Source organism: Rhineura floridana, chromosome 4 (assembly GCF_030035675.1).
Source record: "Rhineura floridana isolate rRhiFlo1 chromosome 4, rRhiFlo1.hap2, whole genome shotgun sequence".
NCBI lineage: Eukaryota > Metazoa > Chordata > Lepidosauria > Squamata > Rhineuridae > Rhineura > Rhineura floridana.
In genome coordinates this window covers 184,923,892-184,945,434 of record NC_084483.1, presented here as the reverse complement: position 1 = coordinate 184,945,434, position 21,543 = coordinate 184,923,892, and the positions used below count along the sequence as shown (strand labels likewise).

General features: G+C 42.6%; 1 protein-coding gene across 3 annotated transcripts in view; it reads right to left on the bottom strand.

Annotated features, from left to right (window-relative positions):
• TTC7A (tetratricopeptide repeat domain 7A) overlaps window positions 1-21,543 on the bottom strand; it is a 316,394-nt gene that overhangs the window by 111,118 nt on the left and 183,733 nt on the right. For all 3 annotated transcript variants that reach the window (XM_061625444.1, XM_061625445.1, XM_061625446.1), the window contains 2 exons: window positions 17,124-17,240; window positions 7,070-7,167 (listed from right to left, as the gene is read on the bottom strand). In XM_061625444.1, the coding sequence (XP_061481428.1) occupies window positions 7,070-7,167; window positions 17,124-17,240 (215 nt within the window). The remainder of the gene's footprint in view (window positions 1-7,069; window positions 7,168-17,123; window positions 17,241-21,543) is intronic.

Here is a 21,543-nt window from a genome sequence, read left to right as displayed (position 1 = left end):
GGGAAGGGCCGTAACTCAGAGGCAGACCATCTGCCTTGCATGCAGAATATCCCAGATTCAATCCCCGGCACCTCCAGGTAGGACTGGGAGAGTCCCCTGCCAGGAACCCTGGAGATCCACTGTCAATCAGTGCAGAAAATACTGAGCTGGATGGACCAATGGGTCTGACTCAGTATAAGGCAGCTTCCTATGTAGTTTAGTAAAAAATTAATAGAATTTTAAGAAGCTAGATTATGTGCCCAGTACCAAATGCTGTGCTGTAATGCAATGTCAGCATACACAGTAAATAGTATAAAATAATAGAGAACTGGGCCCTGTATTTCTTTGGTTTTTTTTTTTAAGGAAATAAATTATTATAATTGGGCAGAGCTTCACTGATGGGCTACTGTTCACACAGATAACATTATGTCTTGCAACTGGCAGCCAAGAAAAGCTAAATCCACTTGGTATCCATGCAAGCAGTTACTCTGCTCACAGAACCCTCCTGAACTACAAAGGAAAATTCTCTGCTCAAATATAAGACTTGCTGAAAATCCAATCGACAATACACCACCATCAGCATATTTAATGCGGGGGGGGACGGGGACCTCAGCCTCTTTGCAAATTGGTTTAAATAGCTTGCAAAGTTATGCTGTGCACCTATTGTAAAAATGTTTTCTACTGGAGAGAATAAAGAAGAACACCAGGGAGTTGAGAAAGGCTTTAAAATCATGTCCGTTAAACTCGCTCTTTGCTGACAAGAGATGCTTTCCAGCTGGCCTGGATGAGGAGAAGCCCATCTGTAGAGAGTCATATCTGGTGCTACTTGATGCATCACTTCCTTGATATGTGTGTGTGTGTGTGTGCATGCGCGCACGCTTCCCTAGGCTTGTTTCAGGCTGCATTAGGACAGCAGCAGAAAGCAGGGGACACTGGATACTGCACAGTATCCTTGGGCAGCGGGCCACTCTTAGAACTGGGCTGCTGAACCTGGAGAGCCACTGTTTAAATTTCCCACAATAACCTGGATCAGTGGTACATCAGAGCATTGCAGGAAATTAAAATGGTACCTGCAATCCACCCACCGCCAAAAGGCAAGACCAAGGGATTCTCCCAATGTATGAGGGACCCCATGAGAGGGCAGTGGAGCTAGTCCTGACACAAAAAAGGCAAGGCAGGAGTTGGTTTCATTAGAAACTGCCCTTCTCAAATTGTCTTACTTAATTGTAAGCTGACTTGATAGAAAGGCAGGGTATAAATCAAATAAACTAAATCTTCAAGAATATAAACAAGTGCTCTGCCTGCCTGCAACACCAGCATTTGGTCAATCTGCATAATTTATACGGTTACAGGGTTATTTTTTTCCTATCACAGAATTTGTGACAGAATCTTGATTTCTGTAGCTTAGAGCATACAGAGCCCTTCACTGATGAGAGACATCTTCTAGATCATCTAGATCTCCAGCAAGAGTGCTAAAAAGCAAAGGCCACTGTGTTGGTCCTTAAGAAGAAGAAGAAGAAAATCAAAATCCACAGTTGGGCAATACCTTTTGGTAATGACCTATGCATGGGATTGAAAGAGATACTATGCACACTATTAAAACTAAAGATATGCCAAATATATTCCCCTTTCACAGAACCATTCACTACCTGTGAAATGGAGGAGAATATTCGGTTGGGGCAGGCAAAATTCGAAGGTTTTTCACCAGAGGTGAACCTTTTTATTACATTTATTATTTGTTCAATGATCACCTTCCACACAAATGTCTCAAAACGATGTACAATAAAAACAGCTAAAAAATTAAAAACACAAAAAACAACAGATATATTTCTAAAAACTAAAATAAGACACCCATGACAGAGACCCATTCATCCAGCTAGGAAAGGCCATCAGAACAATAGTGTCTTCAAACAGACTCTGTTGATTCTCCTTGATCTCTCAGCAGCTTTTGATACCATCGACCATGGTATCCTTCTGGAGAGACTTGCGGAGTTGGGTGTTGGAGGCACTGCTTGGCAGTGGTTCCGCTCCTACTTGGCGGGCCGTCTCCAGAAGATAATACTTGGGGAACATTGCTCGACCCCGTGGGTTCTCCAATATGGGGTCCCGCAGGGTTCGGTCTTGTCTCCCATGCTCTTTAATATCTTTTTTTTTTTTTTTTTTAATAATTTTTATTCAAATTTTCATACAACATACAAAACTAAACATTCAAAGACAAAAAACAAAATCAAAAATAATTGAACAAAAAGAAAAAAAAAATAAAGAATAAAATATTGACTTCCCATTTGTCACATATCAAATCAGTTATAAGTCTATAATATATAACAATCCTGTCTCTTAAATCATATTATAAAATCACTTTCCTCCAATAGTTATCTTACTTAATCATCAGATCTCATAAACATTACTTTGTTCTTTCCACAAAAAGTCAAAGAGAGGTTTCAGTTCTTTAAGAAATATATCTATCAATTTTTTTCCAAATAAGCATATCAATTAATCCATCTCATTACTAATTATAATAATCTTATTGTCATAACCATAGTCAAAATAAACATTTCAAACAATCCGTCTCATCAGAATCTGTTAGGTTCAATAATTTCAATAGCCATTATTCTATTATCCCTATTAGTTCCATCTTCCATCTTCCATCTTCGATAGTCCTGTTAAATCCAGTAATTTCAGTGTCCAATCTTCCGATAGTCCTGTTAAATCCAGTAATTTCAGTGTCCAATCTTCCATTATCAGTATTCCATAATAATCTTGCTGTCATAACCATAGTCATACAATAAGAGTCTGATGGGAATTACCTCTATCCCAGATATTATCTTGCCAACCATTCTGAATAGGTTGCTGAAATACTGCTGTAAGATTATATCTCTGTTCTTTTTTTCAAAATGCACTGGCTCATCTCTTGAAAGTTTTTCCATTGTCACATGGCTGCAGTTAATTCCATCCATCACATCATTCCAGTCCAGAAGATTATCCATGCCATTGATAACTTTCTCTCTAGAATCTTCCTTAGTTTCTTCAGAGATAACATTAAATTCCAAACAATAGATTTTATTTCTAAAATCCATAAGCTTCAAATCTTTTTCCTGTTCCACGTTTGTTCCAGTCTCCAGGGTCTCCTCTCTCACAGGGACCCCTATTTCTTTAAGCTCCTGTGACATTTTGCTCAATTCAATTATTCCAGTCTCCAGGGTCTCCTCTCTCACAGGGACCCCTATTTCTTTAAGCTCCTGTGACATTTTGCTCAATTCAATTATTCCAGTCTCCAGGGTCTCCTCTCTCACAGGGACCCCTATTTCTTTAAGCTCCTGTGTCATTTTACTCAATTCAATTTTCGGCTCCTTACAACCCTGTCGCAGGTCTTTTTCCTGTTCCACGTTTGTTCCAGTCTCCAGAGTCTCCTCTCTCACAGGGACCCCTATCATTTTGCTCATTTCAATTTTCAGCTCCTTACAACCCTGTCGCAGGGTTCGTTTCGTTATCTCAATTTCATCCATTATTTTCTGAAACATAGATACTTCCAGGTTCTCAGCCACTTTCTTAATTGCCATTTTAAAAGAAAAATATAAAAGAACCACTTCTTATTTCAGCAACAATTGGGTTAATACTCCAAACTTGGTGACATCACAGCGTAAACAAAACAGACAGCCTTATCTCTCCATGCTTAAGTAAACAAAATGCAGTTCCCAGGATCGAAACAATTAATGGCGTCGTGAGAAAACAGATTCGTCAAAATAAAATGAACTAGGAAAAAAGTAATCTCAGACAATATAATATTCTTCAGAATAAAAATCAGGAATAGAAATCCCTCTTCCGTGTATATCTTTAGGGTGCAAATCCAGGACAGCTTTTTGCAACAAAAACAGAGATAAGCTATTAATTAGTGAATAGCAGAGAGAAGTTATGGCTCCCCGGTGAGATGTCAAAAACTGATCAATCTGGCAAATCTCTTTTAAACAGCAACAATTTAAGTCAAGTAAAAGAAAAATATAGAAAGAAGGGTGCTTGCCTGTTAGTGCGTTCTCTCTTTGAAGAAAAGATGAACGTTCGCTTTATCAGATAGAGCTTGTTGTTGAAAATCCGTCCCACCTTCGTCGGCTGGACCTCGTCCCACAAATTAATGAGATCTGGTCGTCCCAACAAAAATAGGCTTTGAGGTTAATCTCTTCGTTTCTCCCTACCCGGGAGAAGTTTAATCAGTCAAAAAAAAAAAAAAATCTGACTGATATATCTGAATAAGCTTCTTTTGAGGCAGGAGCCCGTCTCAAAAGCAGGCACAGGCTAAGTCACCCTTCCCGGAAGTCGCTCTTTAATATCTATATGAAGCCGTTGGGTGCAGTCATCCGGAGTTTTGGAGTGCGTTGTCATCAGTACGCTGATGACACGTAGCTCTACTTCTCCTTTTCATCTTCTTCAGGTGAGGCGGTCGATGTGCTGAACCGTTGTCTGGACGCGACAATGGACTGGATGAGAACTAACAAACTGAGACTCAATCCGGATAAGACTGAGATGCTGTTGGTGGATGGTTTCTCTGGTCAGATGGTGGATACATACCCTGTCCTGGACGGGGTTACACTCCCTCTAAAGGATCAGGTTCGTAGTTTGGGAGTCGTTTTAGACTCTTCCCTATCACTCGAGGCCCATGTAGCCTCGGTGGCACGGAATGCGTTTTACCAACTTCGGTTGGTAGCCCAGCTACGTCCCTATTTGAGTAAGGAGGACCTTACATCAGTGGTTCATGCTCTGGTAACCTCACGTTTGGACTACTGCAATGCGCTCTACGTAGGGCTGCCTTTGAAGACGGTTCGGAAGCTACAGCTAGTGCAAAATACGGCGGCCAGACTGCTAACAAGAACTAAGCGGTCTGAGCATATAACACCTGTTCTGGCTCGCCTGCACTGGCTTCCAATATGCTACCGGGCCAGATTCAAAGTGTTGGTATTAACCTATAAAGCCTTATACGGCGCAGGACCACGATACCTGCAGGAACGCCTCTCCCGTTATGAACCGGCTCGTACACTACGGTCTACTACGAAGGCCCTCCTCCGGGTCCCGACCCATAGGGAGGCCCGGAGGGTAGTAACAAGATCTAGGGCCTTCTCAGTGGTGGCCCCCGAATTGTGGAATAGTCTCCCCGAGGAGGTACGCCTGGCGCCGACACTATTATCTTTTCGGCGCCAGGTTAAAACCTTTCTCTTCTCTGAGGCATTTTAATCTAAGTTATTTATGTAAATGTTGTAATTGGTATTTTAGATGATGTACTTTTATTTTGTTATATTGATCTTTTAATTTTATTATTGTATATGTTTCTATGTTTGCCGCCCAGAGAGCTTTTTGCTAGTTGGGCGGGATATAAGCTGAATAAAATAAATAAAATAAATAAATAAACGTTTCTGGAAAGTGCAGCAAGTGGATGCCTCTCATATCACAACGGAAATGCTATTCCATAGAACAGAGGCAGCCACAGTGAAAGCCCTGCTCTCAGCTACTGTGGAGCAGGCTTCTGATATCGTACTTTGCCTCTTTCCACTCATGGCCTCCCATGATAGCATCATTCCACAGGAATAACTTAATTGTTATTTAATAGTTGGTTGAACTTAGGAGACTGAACTTGAGCGGGAAATGGATCCCTCCAGTGATCAATAAGAATGACCATAGATCTAATCTCAGAGTGCCTTTAACAGGATAGAAATGTATGCATTCCCAAGACATTGAGTAGACATGGTGATCAGAAAATACATTCTATTTAGAAAAACCTTCCCCACACACACTTATAAGCAACCTTGTGGTGTACTTCATATGGTCCAGCTACTCCTACATGCCTGGGAGTATGTTTAAATTACCCAGGCACATAGGTGGGGCTAATTCTTTAGAAAAGATAGCTACAATCAATTAGTCCCTACTAATGTGACTGAATCATTAAAATGTTCTCCAAGTAGTACGGGAGCTGTTCACGGATAAGCACTCCTATGCAGCTAAGAAAATATCTAAAGGGGTTCTCTCTGTAAACACAGTTACATGTACTCTGCTCTTAATTTTTTTTAAAAAAGCTGCCATCTGGACATTCAGGAGCATCCTGTACTAGAACCAGGAACATCTGGATTTATAGACTGGTGTTCCTACATGGTGAATATCCAGGGCTGCACAATGAATGGTTTCACAGGCACTTAAGGGTTCTTAGGCTCTGGAATGACTCTGCCTATCTAGGCCAGCCACTGGCTCCCCAGTTATCTGAAAGAACTGTAAAAGTTTCCACGTCAGGTTGGAACTTTACTAGGCAACAACAGACCTCCCTGTGCCTTCGCTTTGTGCCAACTTACAGCCCAGCCCTTTCATGTAAATTCGGCCCCATGATAAGCTGTTCAGTGACCTGTATAGCCATCTATTTTTTGTGTGTTTTGTATATTTTATTCCATCTTATTCATGGGGGGAGGCAAGGAGCTATAATGGGGTTTGGATGCACCCCCAGTGTTTGTTGTGTTCACATTCAATAAATGGACATGGGGGAGAGCATTCCAACAAGCACCTGGATCCCAAGCTATACAGGGCTGTAAAGGTAAGCACAAGACTTTGAATTGGCCTGGGAACAGACTGGGAACCAATGAAGTTGCTTCAGAAAAAGGAAGGAATTACATGCCTCCTGTTGTGTTTCTGCATGCGTCACTATTCTGGGCATTAACACTTGGAAGCAAACCAACAGCTGTGACTTATGCAGGGAGACACAAAAGAAAGCCTCTTCTGCCACACCACTATAATCAGGAGTGAGTGACTGCTCCAATCACACCTGATGCAGAAACGCAACATGATGATCCACCCCCAGCAGAGTCAGATTGGAAAGATGCAATGTGAGCACAATGACTCATGTAGAGAGGCAACAGGCAACCTTCTCTGTGTGTGGTTGTTTTTGGCCTCACAGAAGTCTTTGATTATTTAATGAATGTATACCTCATGGCATACTAGTGGGAACAAGCAGGCTACAAACAGGAAACTGCTTGTCAAATCCTGGACGGGAAGTCCAACTTCATGTGAATTTCTGCACTGGATTAAGACTGCCAAAAATTACCTGCTTTGTTTCACTTACCAGAGTCAGTATCATGGGCATCGGGGAGAGTGAGATACATGCTGTTGTGCTTCTTGATTGGTACCGCCTCAGTCAGGCTGCTTTCTTTCTCTGAATCACTGCAAGAAAATGACAACAGCAACAGTGTGATAGATGGTTGTTTATGGCAAGCACAGGGGATCAGGCCTACAGAATGAGCATCAATCTGATCCAGTTGCCACCAGCTCTGAAAGCTGAAAACATCTGTGTCTATGAGATAGCAGCTGTCAAAATAGACTGTGTTGGGGACAATTTCTGTCGAAGAGATGAGAATTGGTTGTGTCACAAGCAACGCCATGTGAAGCATTTTGACAAAGCAAACTGGCAAGGCAGGATGGTGATGCTGGTGCTGACGAATGCGCTCAAAGCAATGTTGCACATTTCAGTCAAGCACGGTTTAGCTCCTCTGAAAATCTGGCTCGACACTCCTTTCCTCACAGCATAAGAGTGAAAATCTTGTTTCTACCCAGAATCATACTCAGAAATCAAGATTTGTCTACAGAGCTTAAAATAAAAATCAGGGGCTTTGCTTTATTAACAAATTAATCTGTTTTTGAAAGAGTTCTTTTAAGTATCAAGGTGATAGATTTAGAAATAAATGATTCATATTGATCTATTTCTGGAACAATAACTTACATGATAATATGCAACCATGTTTTTTTTCCTTCTATGTTATGGATATCTTTTATATATCTTATTTATAACTTTTTTCCTTTTTCTGTTGTTCAAGGATTCTTATTTTGGGGCTTTTATTGTTGTTATCACTATAATTCTATTGCTTTAGATGATAATAATTTTTTAAAATATAAATCAAGATTTGTTTATTTAATTTATTTCCCTCTTTTCGATAACCTTTCAATTCAAATCAGCTTAAGGAAATAGATAATTGGGCCTTTGAGAAAGGGAGGGCATTTATTTAAGCCAGGGAAAAGATATACTGCTATTAAACGGATGTAAAAAATATTTACAACTTTTAAAAATAAAATCACACACATTTTTGAAAAACAACTAAAATAACTGTAAAAAATAAAAATAAATTACAATGCCCAGTGGAATAAACCATCTGTGGCTGCGATCCGATACATGTCTACTCAAAAGTAAGTTTTATTGGGTTCAATGGGACTTACTTCCAGGTAAGTGTGTATTGGATTGCAGCCTTAGGCTACAATCCAAAGCTTACTTATCTATGGTAATGTACTGCCTTCAAGTTGATTCATAGGGTTTTCATGAGGCTGAGAGGCAGTGAGTGACTGGCCCAAGGTCACCCAGTGAGCTTCATGGCTATGTGGGGATTCGAACCCTGGTCTCCCAGGTCGTAGTCCAACACCTTAACAACTACACCACACTGGCTCTCTTATCTATGGTAAACCCCACTGAATTCAATAGGACCTGAATAGACAGGGTTAGCCTTATTAGAATCTGATCATTTTTTCCCAATTTTTCTGAAAAATTTTTTTCTGTTTTTTTTCCATGCCTTCACATCTCTAGTCATGACCCAGGCTGCTGAGGGTTTTAAAGATCAAAACCAGCACTGGGCCTGGAAATGTATTCATTTCTTACATTTATATCCCACCTTTCTTCCAAGGAACTCTAACGGTGCAATCCAACTTGCATTTATGCAGGGCTGAGGGGAGCTGGATAGGGTGGACCTCCGGCTGAACTGACCAGGTCCTGACTCAGCTGGGCTATGCCATCGTAAGTCCCTCATTGATCTGGCTCGCTCAGCCGGAGGTCCGCTGGTGAATCCCAACCCAGTGTAAGGGGAACCAATGGAAGGCCTACAAAAGGGGCACTCGGGGGGGGTGTCAGAGGAGGGGCTGGAGGGCTTACCCAATATCTAGGTCCCTTCCTCCTAAGGCCCTCTGTAGCAGCAGCCAGTAGGCCAGGAAAAGGGGTGGTAGAAAGAAATATGTATTTTGTTTCCTTTACTGCGCCCTGCTGGTGCAGCCAGCATCCTCCCTTCCACAAGGCCTCTGAGTGGCAGGTGGATGCAGTGGCCCCTTCCACTAGCTCTGTCTCCGTCGGCTTTACTCCTGCCAGCCTCTGGCAAGTTAGATTGCTCTGCCCATGGTATGCATGGTTCTCCCCCTCCCTATTTTATCCTCACAACAACCCTGTGAGGTATGTGAGGCTGAGAGACAGTCAAAAGCCCAGGGTTACCAGTGGGCTTCAAGGCTGAGTGGGGATTTGAACTCTGGTCTCCCAGGTTCCAATTAGACCTGATTGCCTATTAACTGGCAGGCTATGCAGCTGCTTTCAAGTAATCGACATATATGAGAATGTTGGCTCACACCTGTCAACAGAGGAGGTGGCAGCATTTTACACCAATTGAAGTTTCTGAACCATCTTCAGGAGCAGCTCTACTTAAGAATGCATTACTGTAATCTGATCTGCAAATCACCAAGGCAAAAATGAATGACAGAGGCCAGGTTTCTACCATTCAACTAAATTGCTACTTTAATTTATGCAACGATCAGAGGACTTCCTGTCTACGTGCAAGCTGTACTGTGGAAATAGTACTTACAGGTGGTATAAAGATATGACTGGAGAGTCAAATTACAGCAGTAAACATGTTTTACTCTTTTTTAAAAAATGCATGAAAAGGTAACAATAAGTGACAACCTAAAAGGTCACAACTGGAGAGAACAAGAGGCAGTTGCTGCCTGTATGCCAAGCAGTGGCATTTTACCAGGAACACATGCTGCTGAACTGTTCTCTCCTGGAACTCCTACCTGGGTGCAATTTACCTGGGGAAAAAGGGGATTTTCTCTGCCAGGGCCAATTTGTGTGTGTTTGTATGATGGTGATGGGGGAGATTGGCAAGAGTTCCACTCTAGTTGTATCCTTGTAGATCTGCTTTTCAATTAGGAATTAGTTCAGATTAACTCTAACCTGTTCTCTTGATTTGAGATCCTGCAACAGCCACGGTGTAGCCCTTAACAACAACCATATTAAGTAATAATTTATAGGCTGATCTAAAGTATTGGGGCAGAGGGGATGATGGAAGGACACTCTTGTTCCCTGACAATGGGTTGATGGTCCCTTTCAGATCGAGGATTCTGTACTTGCCAGTCTACAAACAAGGCATGGTTGCAGGCTCTGGTTCTTATAAACTTGACTGGTTACAAGACACTGCCTCCTCCTTTCCAAGTGGTATAAAGTAACCACTTCATATCCTTACTGTTAGATGCTTAGTAGTTTCTGCAAATTTCAGGTTTCTTAGTCAGGCATCTATATATAGATTTAGACAGCAATCCTGTACCCACTTACATGCTTGTAAATCCTACTGACCTCTGCAGAATTTGCAAGCATTTAAGTGGGTACAGAGCTGCAACCTTACGTGCTTAACTTTTTTTTTTGCATTCCTTTAAAAAGGAAAGAAAGAAAAAGAATGATCAAAGATGAATTTTAATCTTGAAGCATTGCTCTCCCTCAGGTAGCTTTGCAAATATGTTCAGAAAAGTTATGAACCCACTATAATGTTTATTAGCCTGCGTGCCCACACATACCTATGTTAATAATCTGAGGCTTTAAAAAGGAAAAAAAATGCTTCACTGCTTGATCATCTGGAGACAAGACGAGCTCCAGGTTCTTGAGAATCCCTGGACAAGATGTGGTTTGCATGTCAAACTAAACCAAGCAACGGCTTAGCTTGAACAAGCAAATGTGTGGGCTTCCATGAGAAGATTGTGGCTGCATTGCTCCTCCTCCAGTGCTGCTGCTGCTGCTCTGCTGCGGTAAGCCAAGCCATGGTTTGGCTTAGTTTTACGTCCAAACTTATAGTTTATCTTGCTCTAGACTAGGGTTGCCAGGTCCATGGCCTGAGACTGATCCTGTATCTTTAGGAGAAGAGAAAGTCAGCCAAGTGCAGGTGTTCTTGCAACTCCGTAATGGGAAAAACCACAAGATGGAATTCTCCCGTCCCCCTGCACAACTTTTCAAAACCTCTTGGTTGCCAGGCCCAGCCTCCAAGAGGTCTTCTGTATCTTTAAAAGTTGTGCAGAGGGAAGGGAGAATTCCACCTTGTGGTTTTTCCCATTACAATGTTGCAAGAACACCTGCACTTTGCTGACTTTCTCTTCTCCTAAAGATACAGGATCAGTCTCAGGCCCTGAACCTGGCAATCCTACTCTAGACAGACCAGGAGCTATAGCCAAGATGTCATTTGTCCTGTGGAGAACTCTCGACAGAGTGGCTCAGAAGGAGGACTGGGATCTAGGCGAGGACCCCAGGGGTCAGCAAGGGAGGGCACTGGAGAACTTAGGGAGCAGCCAAGTGATCTGGAGGGCAATAGCCCTGCCCTTGAGGTGCAGACTACTTCAGACAAGTCTGGCTTGGTAAGTGGCCATTCCATCACAACTCCTCTGGGGCGTTCAGTCTCCAGACCCACCTCTCGATTCGCCTCCTTCCAGGGACGCAACTGCAGAGCAGCAGAAGAGCTTGGGAGTGGAGCCTGGTGACGATCTGGCCAATGCAACTCCACCTGTTGCCATGAATACACTGCAGGTTGCACAGGTGCACCCGCTATTCAGCCTACTCCTAGGATTGCCCACTTGTTTGCCCAGTCCTGATCAAGAGACATTTGCCATGCGAGTAGTGTGCCTGCCCTGATCCTACTTAAGGGGTTCCTGGAGGCATATCTAATTGTTGTGACAAAGTCTTCACTTGTGTAGCCATGCCTAGTGATGCTTGAGAGAGACCTAGAGACCTGTGTAATCTGTAGTCTGATCTATGTACCACTCCCACTTCAAGTTTTGCATTAAAAGCAATAAGAAAAAGCAGACTAATAAAAAGTTCCCGTGTCTGAGACTGCAGGGGTTAGCCAAGGCACAATGTTTCTTCTATAGCTTACCACTCGTCGTCTGTATGGGGGAGATAAACCGTGAGCCCAGGTTCAGACATAATGCTAACCAAACCATGGCTTAGCTCATAATGGTGTGGCGGCACCAGGATCAGAGGAGGAGCAAAGTGACTGCAATCCTCTCTCCAGGAGCCCACACATTTTGCTTATTTATGCTAAGCCATGGTTTGGCTCTGTGTGTGTGTACATTCGTTCATTCATTTGTTCTGAAGAACTGGGCTGGCTAGTCCAGGGCTCTCTCAACCCCTCCTCACTGATGAGACCACTGCACTGGTGCAGTGCACCCTCCTCTCTTCAGCACACTTGGGCTGGCTGGTTTTGGGATCACTCCTCTCTTCTCCCTGGCAGTTTAAAATCAACTGGCCAGAATTCTGTGGGGACCTGAAGCCTTGTACAGCTGGATAGAAGTAGAGGCTGGGATGGCTGCTGGAGAGGGGCAGGCTGGCTTAGTGTCATGTTGCTCCTTCCTAGAATCACCACACACACCTGTTGATAAGCTCTGTGGCTAGGTGGCAAGCAGCTGGCAGGGCCACTCCGAAGAGCAGCAGCATCCAAGGACTTAGAAGCCTCTACAAGCTGTTAAGGCAAGCTGCTCATTCCTCACGCTCACTCATCTCTCCCCCTCCTCAGTGGCAACAGCAAGATGGTGTCACCAATGACAGCATAGTTTCCATACGGCTGCCTAAAGTGACTGGCTGGAAGGCTTCCAAGTAAATAGCAGCTCATTTGTATTCTATTATAAAGCCACGAGAGTGGCTGTATACTATAGCCAGTGTGGATTTTTCACATTCCGTAAGGTTAAATTGAAAATACCCCCCATGCCATTCTGATCCTTCCCTCAGGGAATCCTGGGAAGTGTAGTTTGTGAATGGTGCTGAGAGGAGACTCTTATTCTCCTGACAGAGGTCGAGTGGTCAGAGTGGTTTAACAGTCAGCCGCTCTGATTGAAGCTCTGTGAGGGGAACAGGGCATCTCCTAGCAACTCTCATGACTGTCCAAAGTGAATAAAGGCCTGGTGTGGATGTGGCCAGGGACAGCTTTGGTTTAAATTTGGGTGGGAGGCTACATGTGCCTGCTGTAGAATAAAAAGGTGGGGGAAACGCTGAAAACCAATGATACTGTTCACAATGTTTTCCTTTTAGGAAGGAAAGAGGCTTCCACTCTGCCCAGTGCCCACCCACCCATCTACTCTCCTTCCCCTCCCCTGGGGTCAGTGTTGGGACTACAACCTGGGAGACCATGGTTCAAATACCCACACAGCCATGAAGCGCACTGGGTAACCTTGGGCCAGTCACAGCCTCTCAGCCTCAGAAGAAGGCAATGGTAAAACCACCTCTAAATACCATATACCATGAAAACACTATTTATAGGGTCGCCATAAGTCGGGATCGATTTGAAGGCAGTCCATTTCCATTTTCAAACTTGATTGCACAGAAAAAAATCCCATTGAACTCAAAAAGTATGCAAATGATCAAACCCACCCTCCCTTCTCCTCCCTCCTATCCCCTTCCTTGCCCCTCTCTCCCCACCTCCATCCCCTTCCAATCCCCCCTCCCCCTCCCCCTGGTCAGTTTTACCTATCTTAAGCATGATTGCATGGGAGTAAATAACACTGAACTCTATAAGCATGCAAATAATCAAACCTGCCCTCACCTCCCCCTTCCTTTGCCCCTCTCCAATCTGTTCCTCCCCCCCCCGGTCAGTTTTACCTATCCTAACCATGATTACATAGGAGTAAATCCCATTGAACTCAATAAGCATGCAAATGATCAGACTTAGCTTTCTCCTCCTTCACTTCTCCTCTCCCTTCATCCTCCCCTCCCCTCTTCCTTCTTCCTCCTCCCCTGCCCACTCCAGCCCCCCCTCCTTCCCCCTTTCAGTTTTATCTATCCTAAGCATGATTGCACAGGAGTATATCCCACTGAACTCAATAAACATGCAAATGATCAAACCTTCTGCTCCTCTCCCCCTCCTGCCTGCCCCCATCCCCTTCCTCCTCTCTGCCCTTCCTCCCCTCCCATCATCAGTGTCACCTGTGCTAAGCATGATTGCAGGGGAGTAAATCCCACTGAACTCAATAAGCATGCAAATTATCAATCCTGTGCAAACTTGCACAGGATCCCATTTCTTACCTCCCGGATGAAAAAGCAGAGAAATTCACTAATAGGCAAAAAACCTTGCAGTTTAAGAACATACCTATAGCCAGGAGATATTTCTATCAAACTTTAAAAATGAGGGAAATTGGGCAGCTATAGTGAATGCACCAGGGAAGCAGGAGACCTGACCTCCTTTCTGAGATATTGTACTGCCCTACAAATTTGTCAAAATGCAAACACCATTTGGGTTGGTCTTTCACAGTCCAATCCACTTGCTGTGTAGCTTGGTAGAATTTGATAAGATGTGCCTGTGAGCATATGGTGAGTGGTGGCAACACCTGCAATCAGCCCAAATAATAGAAACAAGACATGTGCTGTGCTGATCTTGTTTAAGCAGGGAGGAAGCAACATTATTAAGACAGTTGATATAGTTCAGATGGTCTCTTTAAATATGTCTGATTTACTTTGCAATTTTAGTGAAATTTCCTATAGAAAATCATTTTCTTTTGTTTCTATTTCTGTGAATATGTGAAGTACAGTAACACTTTGCAAAATTTACACTAAATAATGTCCAAAAATAATTGTGGAATAATGGCACTGACTATTCTGCAGAATAATCTCCAGTGGACATCAGGAGCGTCTCAATTTGCACAAGATAAAACAGTGGGAGGTGAAATATATTCAGGCAAAATTCTAGGTATACTCATGTTTTTAATTGACCGTGCCCACCTTGCCTTAAATGAAGTGATTTAAACATAGCAGGCTGAAAACATGCACCCTCTTTTTTCTAACAGCTAGAATCATGGCTGAAGTAGCAACATATTGTAATCAGTCTGATTTTACATTAGACTGCATTTTCAGATTCAACTGTTAATGCACCCAAAATAGAAATAGAACATAACCTCCAATTTGAAACACAAAAGCCTGTCTTCACCATCATATGACATTGACCAATAAAAAGGCTTTGAAATTAATAAAAATAAATTTGACACAAATTTCTAGGATGAATACAGAGAGAAATAAAATTTTCTAGATTAGATTCTCTGTAGAAACATTAGTAACACAGGAAAGAAGCAAAGTAACAACACCAATGAACACACAAAAATATAATTCTCCATCTTTGGAGATGGCAGGTGTTGCCACCACTCACCATATGCTCAGAGGCACGTTACCAAATTCTTCCAAGCTACACAGGAAGTGGATTGGACTGTGAAAGACCAACCCATATGTTGTTTGCATTTTGACAAATTTGTAGGGCAGTACAATATCTCAGAGAGGTCAGGTCTCCTGTTCCCCTGGTGCATTCACTATAGCTGCCCAATTTCCCTGCTTTTTAAAGTTTGATAGAAATATCTGTGGGCTATAGGCATGTTCTTAAACCACAAGGTTTTTTGCCTATTAGTGAATTATTATTGTTGTTGTCATTGTTGTTATTTAAAAAATATGTATGTCGACCCTCCTCCAAAAGGAGCCCGGGGTGGCAAACAAGAAGTGATAAAACAATAAAAACGTCTTGGAAACATCTTAACATTTAAATTCTACGTGTGCTGAAGGGATGGGGAGCCAGTAAGCCTTTAGATGTCACTGGATTCTGACTCCCATCAGCCCCAATCAGCAAGGCCAATGGTCAGAGATGATGGGTACTGTCGCCCAACAACATATGGCCAGCCATAGTTTTCCCATGCCTGTTGTACTAGATGCTCAGGGGTGAAAGAGCAACAGTGGAGCTTTCTAGTACCCTAGGTTTGTGCACATGTCTGCAGATGTGCAAAAGGCCTAAGAAAACACTTGATCACTTCTTTTGAGCCAAACTGGTGTGCTTTTTATCAGTACAGTGTGAGCTCACAATAGAACAAGAGAAATGTAAGAGCTCCAGACTCCCAACTGTTTTTTTAAAACTGTCAGCCTTCTTTTGGTCAACCCCCCAGGCTGTTCCATTCCAATCACTTTAGGTGGGTTGACAACATACCATTTTACACCTCTCCCTCTATGTTGGCAGTTAACCCCTTGTTGGTCCATGCACCTCAGCAGCTACCTAAGCACTGATGCTGAGCACTGATTCTGGTCTGCCAGGAGTAGATTCCTACTTGCTACAGACAACATAATTCACACTGGAAGGCACGTTGGAAATTGTTTTACCATCACGTTTTTAAACTTAGAGAGAGCCAGTGTGGCATAGTGGTTAGAGTGTTGGACTATGATCTGGGAGACCAGGATTCGAATCCCCATACAGCCATGAAGCTCACTGGATGACCTTGGGCAAGTCACTGCCTCTCAGCCTCAGAGGAAGGCAATGGTAAACCCTCTCTGAATACCGCTTACCATGAAAACCCTATTCATAGGATTGCCATAAGTCAGAATCGACTTGAAGGCAGTTCCTTTAAATTTGAAGATATAACTTTTTTTAAAGAAGAAAGCAAACCAAAGTAGCAAGAATTAGTGAGCCATGAAAAATTCATGTAGTTCTCTTCTCGCATCTGCTTTCAATGGAGGTGAGAATTGTTGGAGCCAGCTGACATGCTTAGGCAGACATATGATACAATCCTCTCAAGAAAGTTTTCAGTCAAGGAATCCCCAATGCCCTTTCTGATCTTCAGGCCTCCGAGAAGACTGCATCATTTGCTTCCTTTAATATTTGAATTAGCTCCCACTAAATGGATTACTTTGAAGAACTGTAATGCTTTTGATATTTTATATTGTAAAATGCCATTGTTGCAATAACAAACCCAAATGCAAAAGCAAATGAAACCCCTCAATCATCAAGAAAATAATTAGTTACCATCAGGCTCTCACTTAAGTGGTAATCTTGTGTTGGGGCTATACAACTTCAGACTGCAGCTGCGGGGCTCACATGATGGAATGCTCCTCCACATAGAAAACCAGCATATCAAGGAACAGGGCATAACCTAGCCTTTTCCCTGATATTCTAATTCTCTATGTGCAGGGAACTTTTTTGGTATGAAGGAGCACTCATTTATGTGAGCTCCCTCCTGCAGTCTGAAGTGTTACCACACAGGCAATAGGTTTACCACCTCAGTGACAACCTAGTGCAATTCCAATTTGAGAAAAAAAAACCTACCTGTGCTGTGAAACATTATGCAGAGTCTGCCACTGATGCAGCATGTGCCTACAGGTCACTAAAGCTTCTTCTGGTCCTTTGTGCACCAATTCCAGTTTCACTTTGGTGAAGAGTAAACTGCAAGATCAGAAAAGGAAGAAAATTACCATTTCATTTTACAGGCAAATATTTGATAACAGGCAGCGTTTCCATTTATGAATGGATGAAACCTAGGGGTTCACTGCCATGCCAGGTTTGGCAATGAGTCTCCACATTTTCCATCAGATCATATATACTAATAGTGAACTCTGAGTGAGTGTTGCCCCAATTGTCGCCAAAGTAGGGGCCACTGAGAAGCAAGAGGGAGGGATCAAAACAAGAGGGAGAGAATGATCATCATGCTCAAGGGGAGACCAAGGTTTGCAGATGTATAAAAAAATCTTTAGGCAAAGGAACCTAACAGGCCCCCTCCCTCTGCCCAAATAATCCAGTGACAACTGTTCGATGCACATAGAATGCTTAATGCCTGTTGGGGGTGGGGGCAAAAAGTGGGAGTGGGGGACAAGGTGGAATGGAAGAGGTGATGGCCAGACAGCTGGCTAGAACTCTGAATAGGTTGTTGCAGATTGCATTTGTTTTCCAGGTAATTCTACTGTCACTATATTCTCTCTCTCTCTGCACTTCAGCATGCAAACCAAAATACTTTCTCCAAATGGTGAGAAAGGTGTGAAGTGATGCTTAAATTCAAGAGCCACACAGATGATAGGGAAAACTCTTAAAGACAATATACTGGTGCAAGATTCCCATCCCCAATTAGGCGTGCCTCCCATTCCTGATTTCAAAGAACAGTTCCTCATTTAGTAATATGACATTGTAATCACTAAATCAGTAACCACTCCTTGAAATAAGCAACAGGCTGTTATATTAAACCTACCCATAACTGGAAAAAAAACCCAGAAGAAAACATATTCCATCACCAACACCTGACCAAGTCTTCAAAATTTCCAGAAATTTTACAACTCCAGCTTGTCCCACTGAATGCAAGAGGGGTTACATGCATTTAACTTTCTCTGGATTGGGGCCAATGGATACACTCCTGAGCTATTAAAACCAACTGCACGTTTAAAAGTAATGAATAGACACTCTATACCCTAAAGAAGCAAATGCCTAGGAAGTTCTTTTCTGCCTCTCATTATTATGGTAATATGTTTACATCCCCCATGGGAAAGCTTTGTTTGGGGTGAACATGCAATGTTCAAAGATCTTAAGGTAGGTAATTCTCTTTCAAGAGTTAAGCATAATTTATTGCACTGTTTACCAATTCAATACCTTGTTTTAGCACCCAGATAGGGAGATGCAAATAGGCACGAAGTGGAAGCAATCATGATAAATGCTTTAAAGGGCCTCTTCCAGCATTAAATTATGGAACAGTCTCCCCGATGAGGTTTGCCTGGCGCCTACACTTCTATCTTTTCGGCGCCAGGTGAAAACCTTTTTATTCTCCCAGGCATTTTAATCTACCTTTTAAGCTTTTAATGTATATGAGGTTATTTATTGTTTATATTTATGTTCTATTGTTCTTGTGATGTTATTGTATTTTATCCTATGCTGTACACCGCCCTGAGAGCCTTCGGGCTGTGGGCGGTATATAAATTGAACAAAATAATAAATAAATAAAAATAAATCACAGAGAGCCAGTGTGGTGTAGTGGTTATGGTGGTGGACTGTGACCTGGGAGACCAGGATTCGAATCCTTACACAGCCATGAAGCTCACTGGGTGACCTTGGGCCAGTCACTGCCTCTCAGCCTCAGAGGAAGGCAATGGTAAACCCCCTCTGAACGTCGCTTACCATGAAAACATTCACAGGGTCACCATAAGTCGGAACCGACTTGAAGGCAGTCCATTTCTATTTTCCAGCATCACAGATTACTGATATGAGTCTTAGAGAGGCAGGTCAGTGCGGGTCTGAATGGAAGGGCCCGTGTTTACTTGATAAGGTCTGATTTTGAAAAAATAGGATTTCTTCTGACATACCTACATCCCACAATAAACAGGGCTAAGAACAATTTTTATCCCCCGCACACACACTGCTCCAAACCATTTGTTGAGGTGTTTAAAGCACACATTTACAAACAAAAGTAGATGAAAATGTAACTTAAGACATTTCTAACAGTGAGTTAATAGAACTGTGGAGCAATTGAACCCCCTGCACCATTCAGGGTGTGGATTGGGCAAAGATGTCTCTCTGCTCAGCCCTGCTGGCCTCCCGCCAGTTGCCCCCTGTGGAATGATGCCAGCATCACTCTGTTGATAAGGACCTTTCCCTTCCACCAGTAACTTTTTTTATGAAAAGCAGTATACAAATATTTTTATCAACAGACATCCATTATTATTGATAAAAAGTTGCATTCTACTCAGAATAGACCCAGTATGGTATCTAAGTTAATCATGTCCATTGATTTCAGTGCATCTACTCTGAGTAGGGCTGGTGTTGAATACTACCCAGAGCTCCTAATATGAGCTACACATTGTAAAGAACTTGGGATTCACTTAACATCCCTGACAAAAAAGAGCACCCCAAGATATAGTCTAAATGGTGCATCTTTTGCCAACTAAGGCACACCCTGGAATACTAATTTCCTTCTTCGCCTTGTTCCATTCTGTCTGCTCTTATTTCTTGGCATATACGAACAAGACTTTCATTTGTCTTTGTCATTCTTACGTTATTTAGCCACCCATGCTTTCCCCCTGAGGCCCCATTTGTATTTTCCCAATAGCCTCTTGCTTCTTAAAAAAGAACACTTACCCTGTCAACTATTATATTTCAAAACTGAAGCCCCTGCTTTTACAAATCCTCTCTTAAATCTTTTTCCTCATGGGATTATTCTTTTTCCCCCAGCTCTGTTTCCCCCCCAGCTCTTGGCTCAAATCTACTCAATTTTAAAACAGCCTCAATGGCCTTAAATTTTGATCAGTAGGTTGGATGTGAATGAGGATATTTGGCCTTGTACTGTTTTCCTGATCTCAATCCCACCCCGCCACCTACTACTAGATCTGCAGTGCAAAAAAAAGATGCAAATGAAATAGAAGATACATATATTTCTGTTGGCAAAGAAAGAGTGCCTGAATGTATTTTTCCACAGCAGAGTTACAAGGCCAAGAAGCACAGAGTCCGTGCAGATCTCAAGGACAAGTATCCAAGGCAACCAGCTGGCCTTATCTATAAGACTTAGCAGATCTGGCCAGTCGGTGTGGGGGTCGAGGAGTTTGTACAGAGAGAGCTTGTGATATATTGTCAGTAAAGTGACTCTTAAAACTTATTGCTTGTCCGGCTCATTGCTTCAACTGGCATCTAGCCTGTCACTATACTGTTCTGCATCCTGGGCATCTGCTTGCGCCAGATACATCCAACAAGTGGTAGCAGAGGATGGTTACCTGGTGCTGATGGTTACCTGGTGCTGAGGATTACAGAAAAGCGGCAGAGAAAAGCCAGAACTGCAGACCAGCGAGTAAAACAGCAGAGAGACGGAGAAACCGAAAGCTGAGCTGAAAGCTGTGAGAGAGCCGTGGGAAAAAAAAAAACCTGACTGAAGGACAGAGGTGAGAAGCTCTAATTACAAAGGCGGTGAACTGTGAAAAGTGAAAGTATGTCTATTACGTTATCGGCCGGGATTCCCTTGGAAAGGCTGACAGGGAAAAATTATGGCACTTGGAAACAGAGAATGCAGGCTTTTCTAGTGAAAGAAGACCTGTGGAAAGCTATCGCAGAAGACCCACCCGCCGGGGTGCCTATTCCAGCAGATTGGAGAAGGCTGGATGAGAGGGCAAAGGCGTTAATTGTTCTTGCTATTGATGATTCTCAATTACTGCACGTGCGTGATGCAACAACGGCAAAGGAAACCTGGGAAACTTTAAGAAATATTCATGTGAAAAAGACTGCCAGTTCTAAAATATATCTTGCCAGAAGATTGTATCAGATGCGCTTATCTGGAGATACAACCATGTCAGAGCATTTGTTGGAAATAAACAGACTGTTTACTGAGTTGTCAGAACGTGAAATTGAACATTCTCAAACGCAAAAAGTGTATATCACATTATCTTCACTAGATTCATGTTATGATAGTCTGGTGAGCTCTTTGGAAGCAATGGACGATGCAAATCTCAATATGGATTATATAGAAGGCAAACTTTTACAAGAATTCCAAAGGAGGCAGGAAATGGCAAAGCAGGAAAAGACTGAGTCTAAACACAACATGAAAAAACAGAACAACAAAGCTGCGCAAGAGAGACTGTATGGACAAAAGGCGTGTTATTTTTGTGGTTCCAAGCAACATCTTCAAAGGAATTGTGAAGCAAGAAGAAGAGAAAGAGGAAGAAAACCATGTGTACAGGTGATCTATGCTAGTAAGAATAAGCAATGTATTAACAATGAGCAGGGA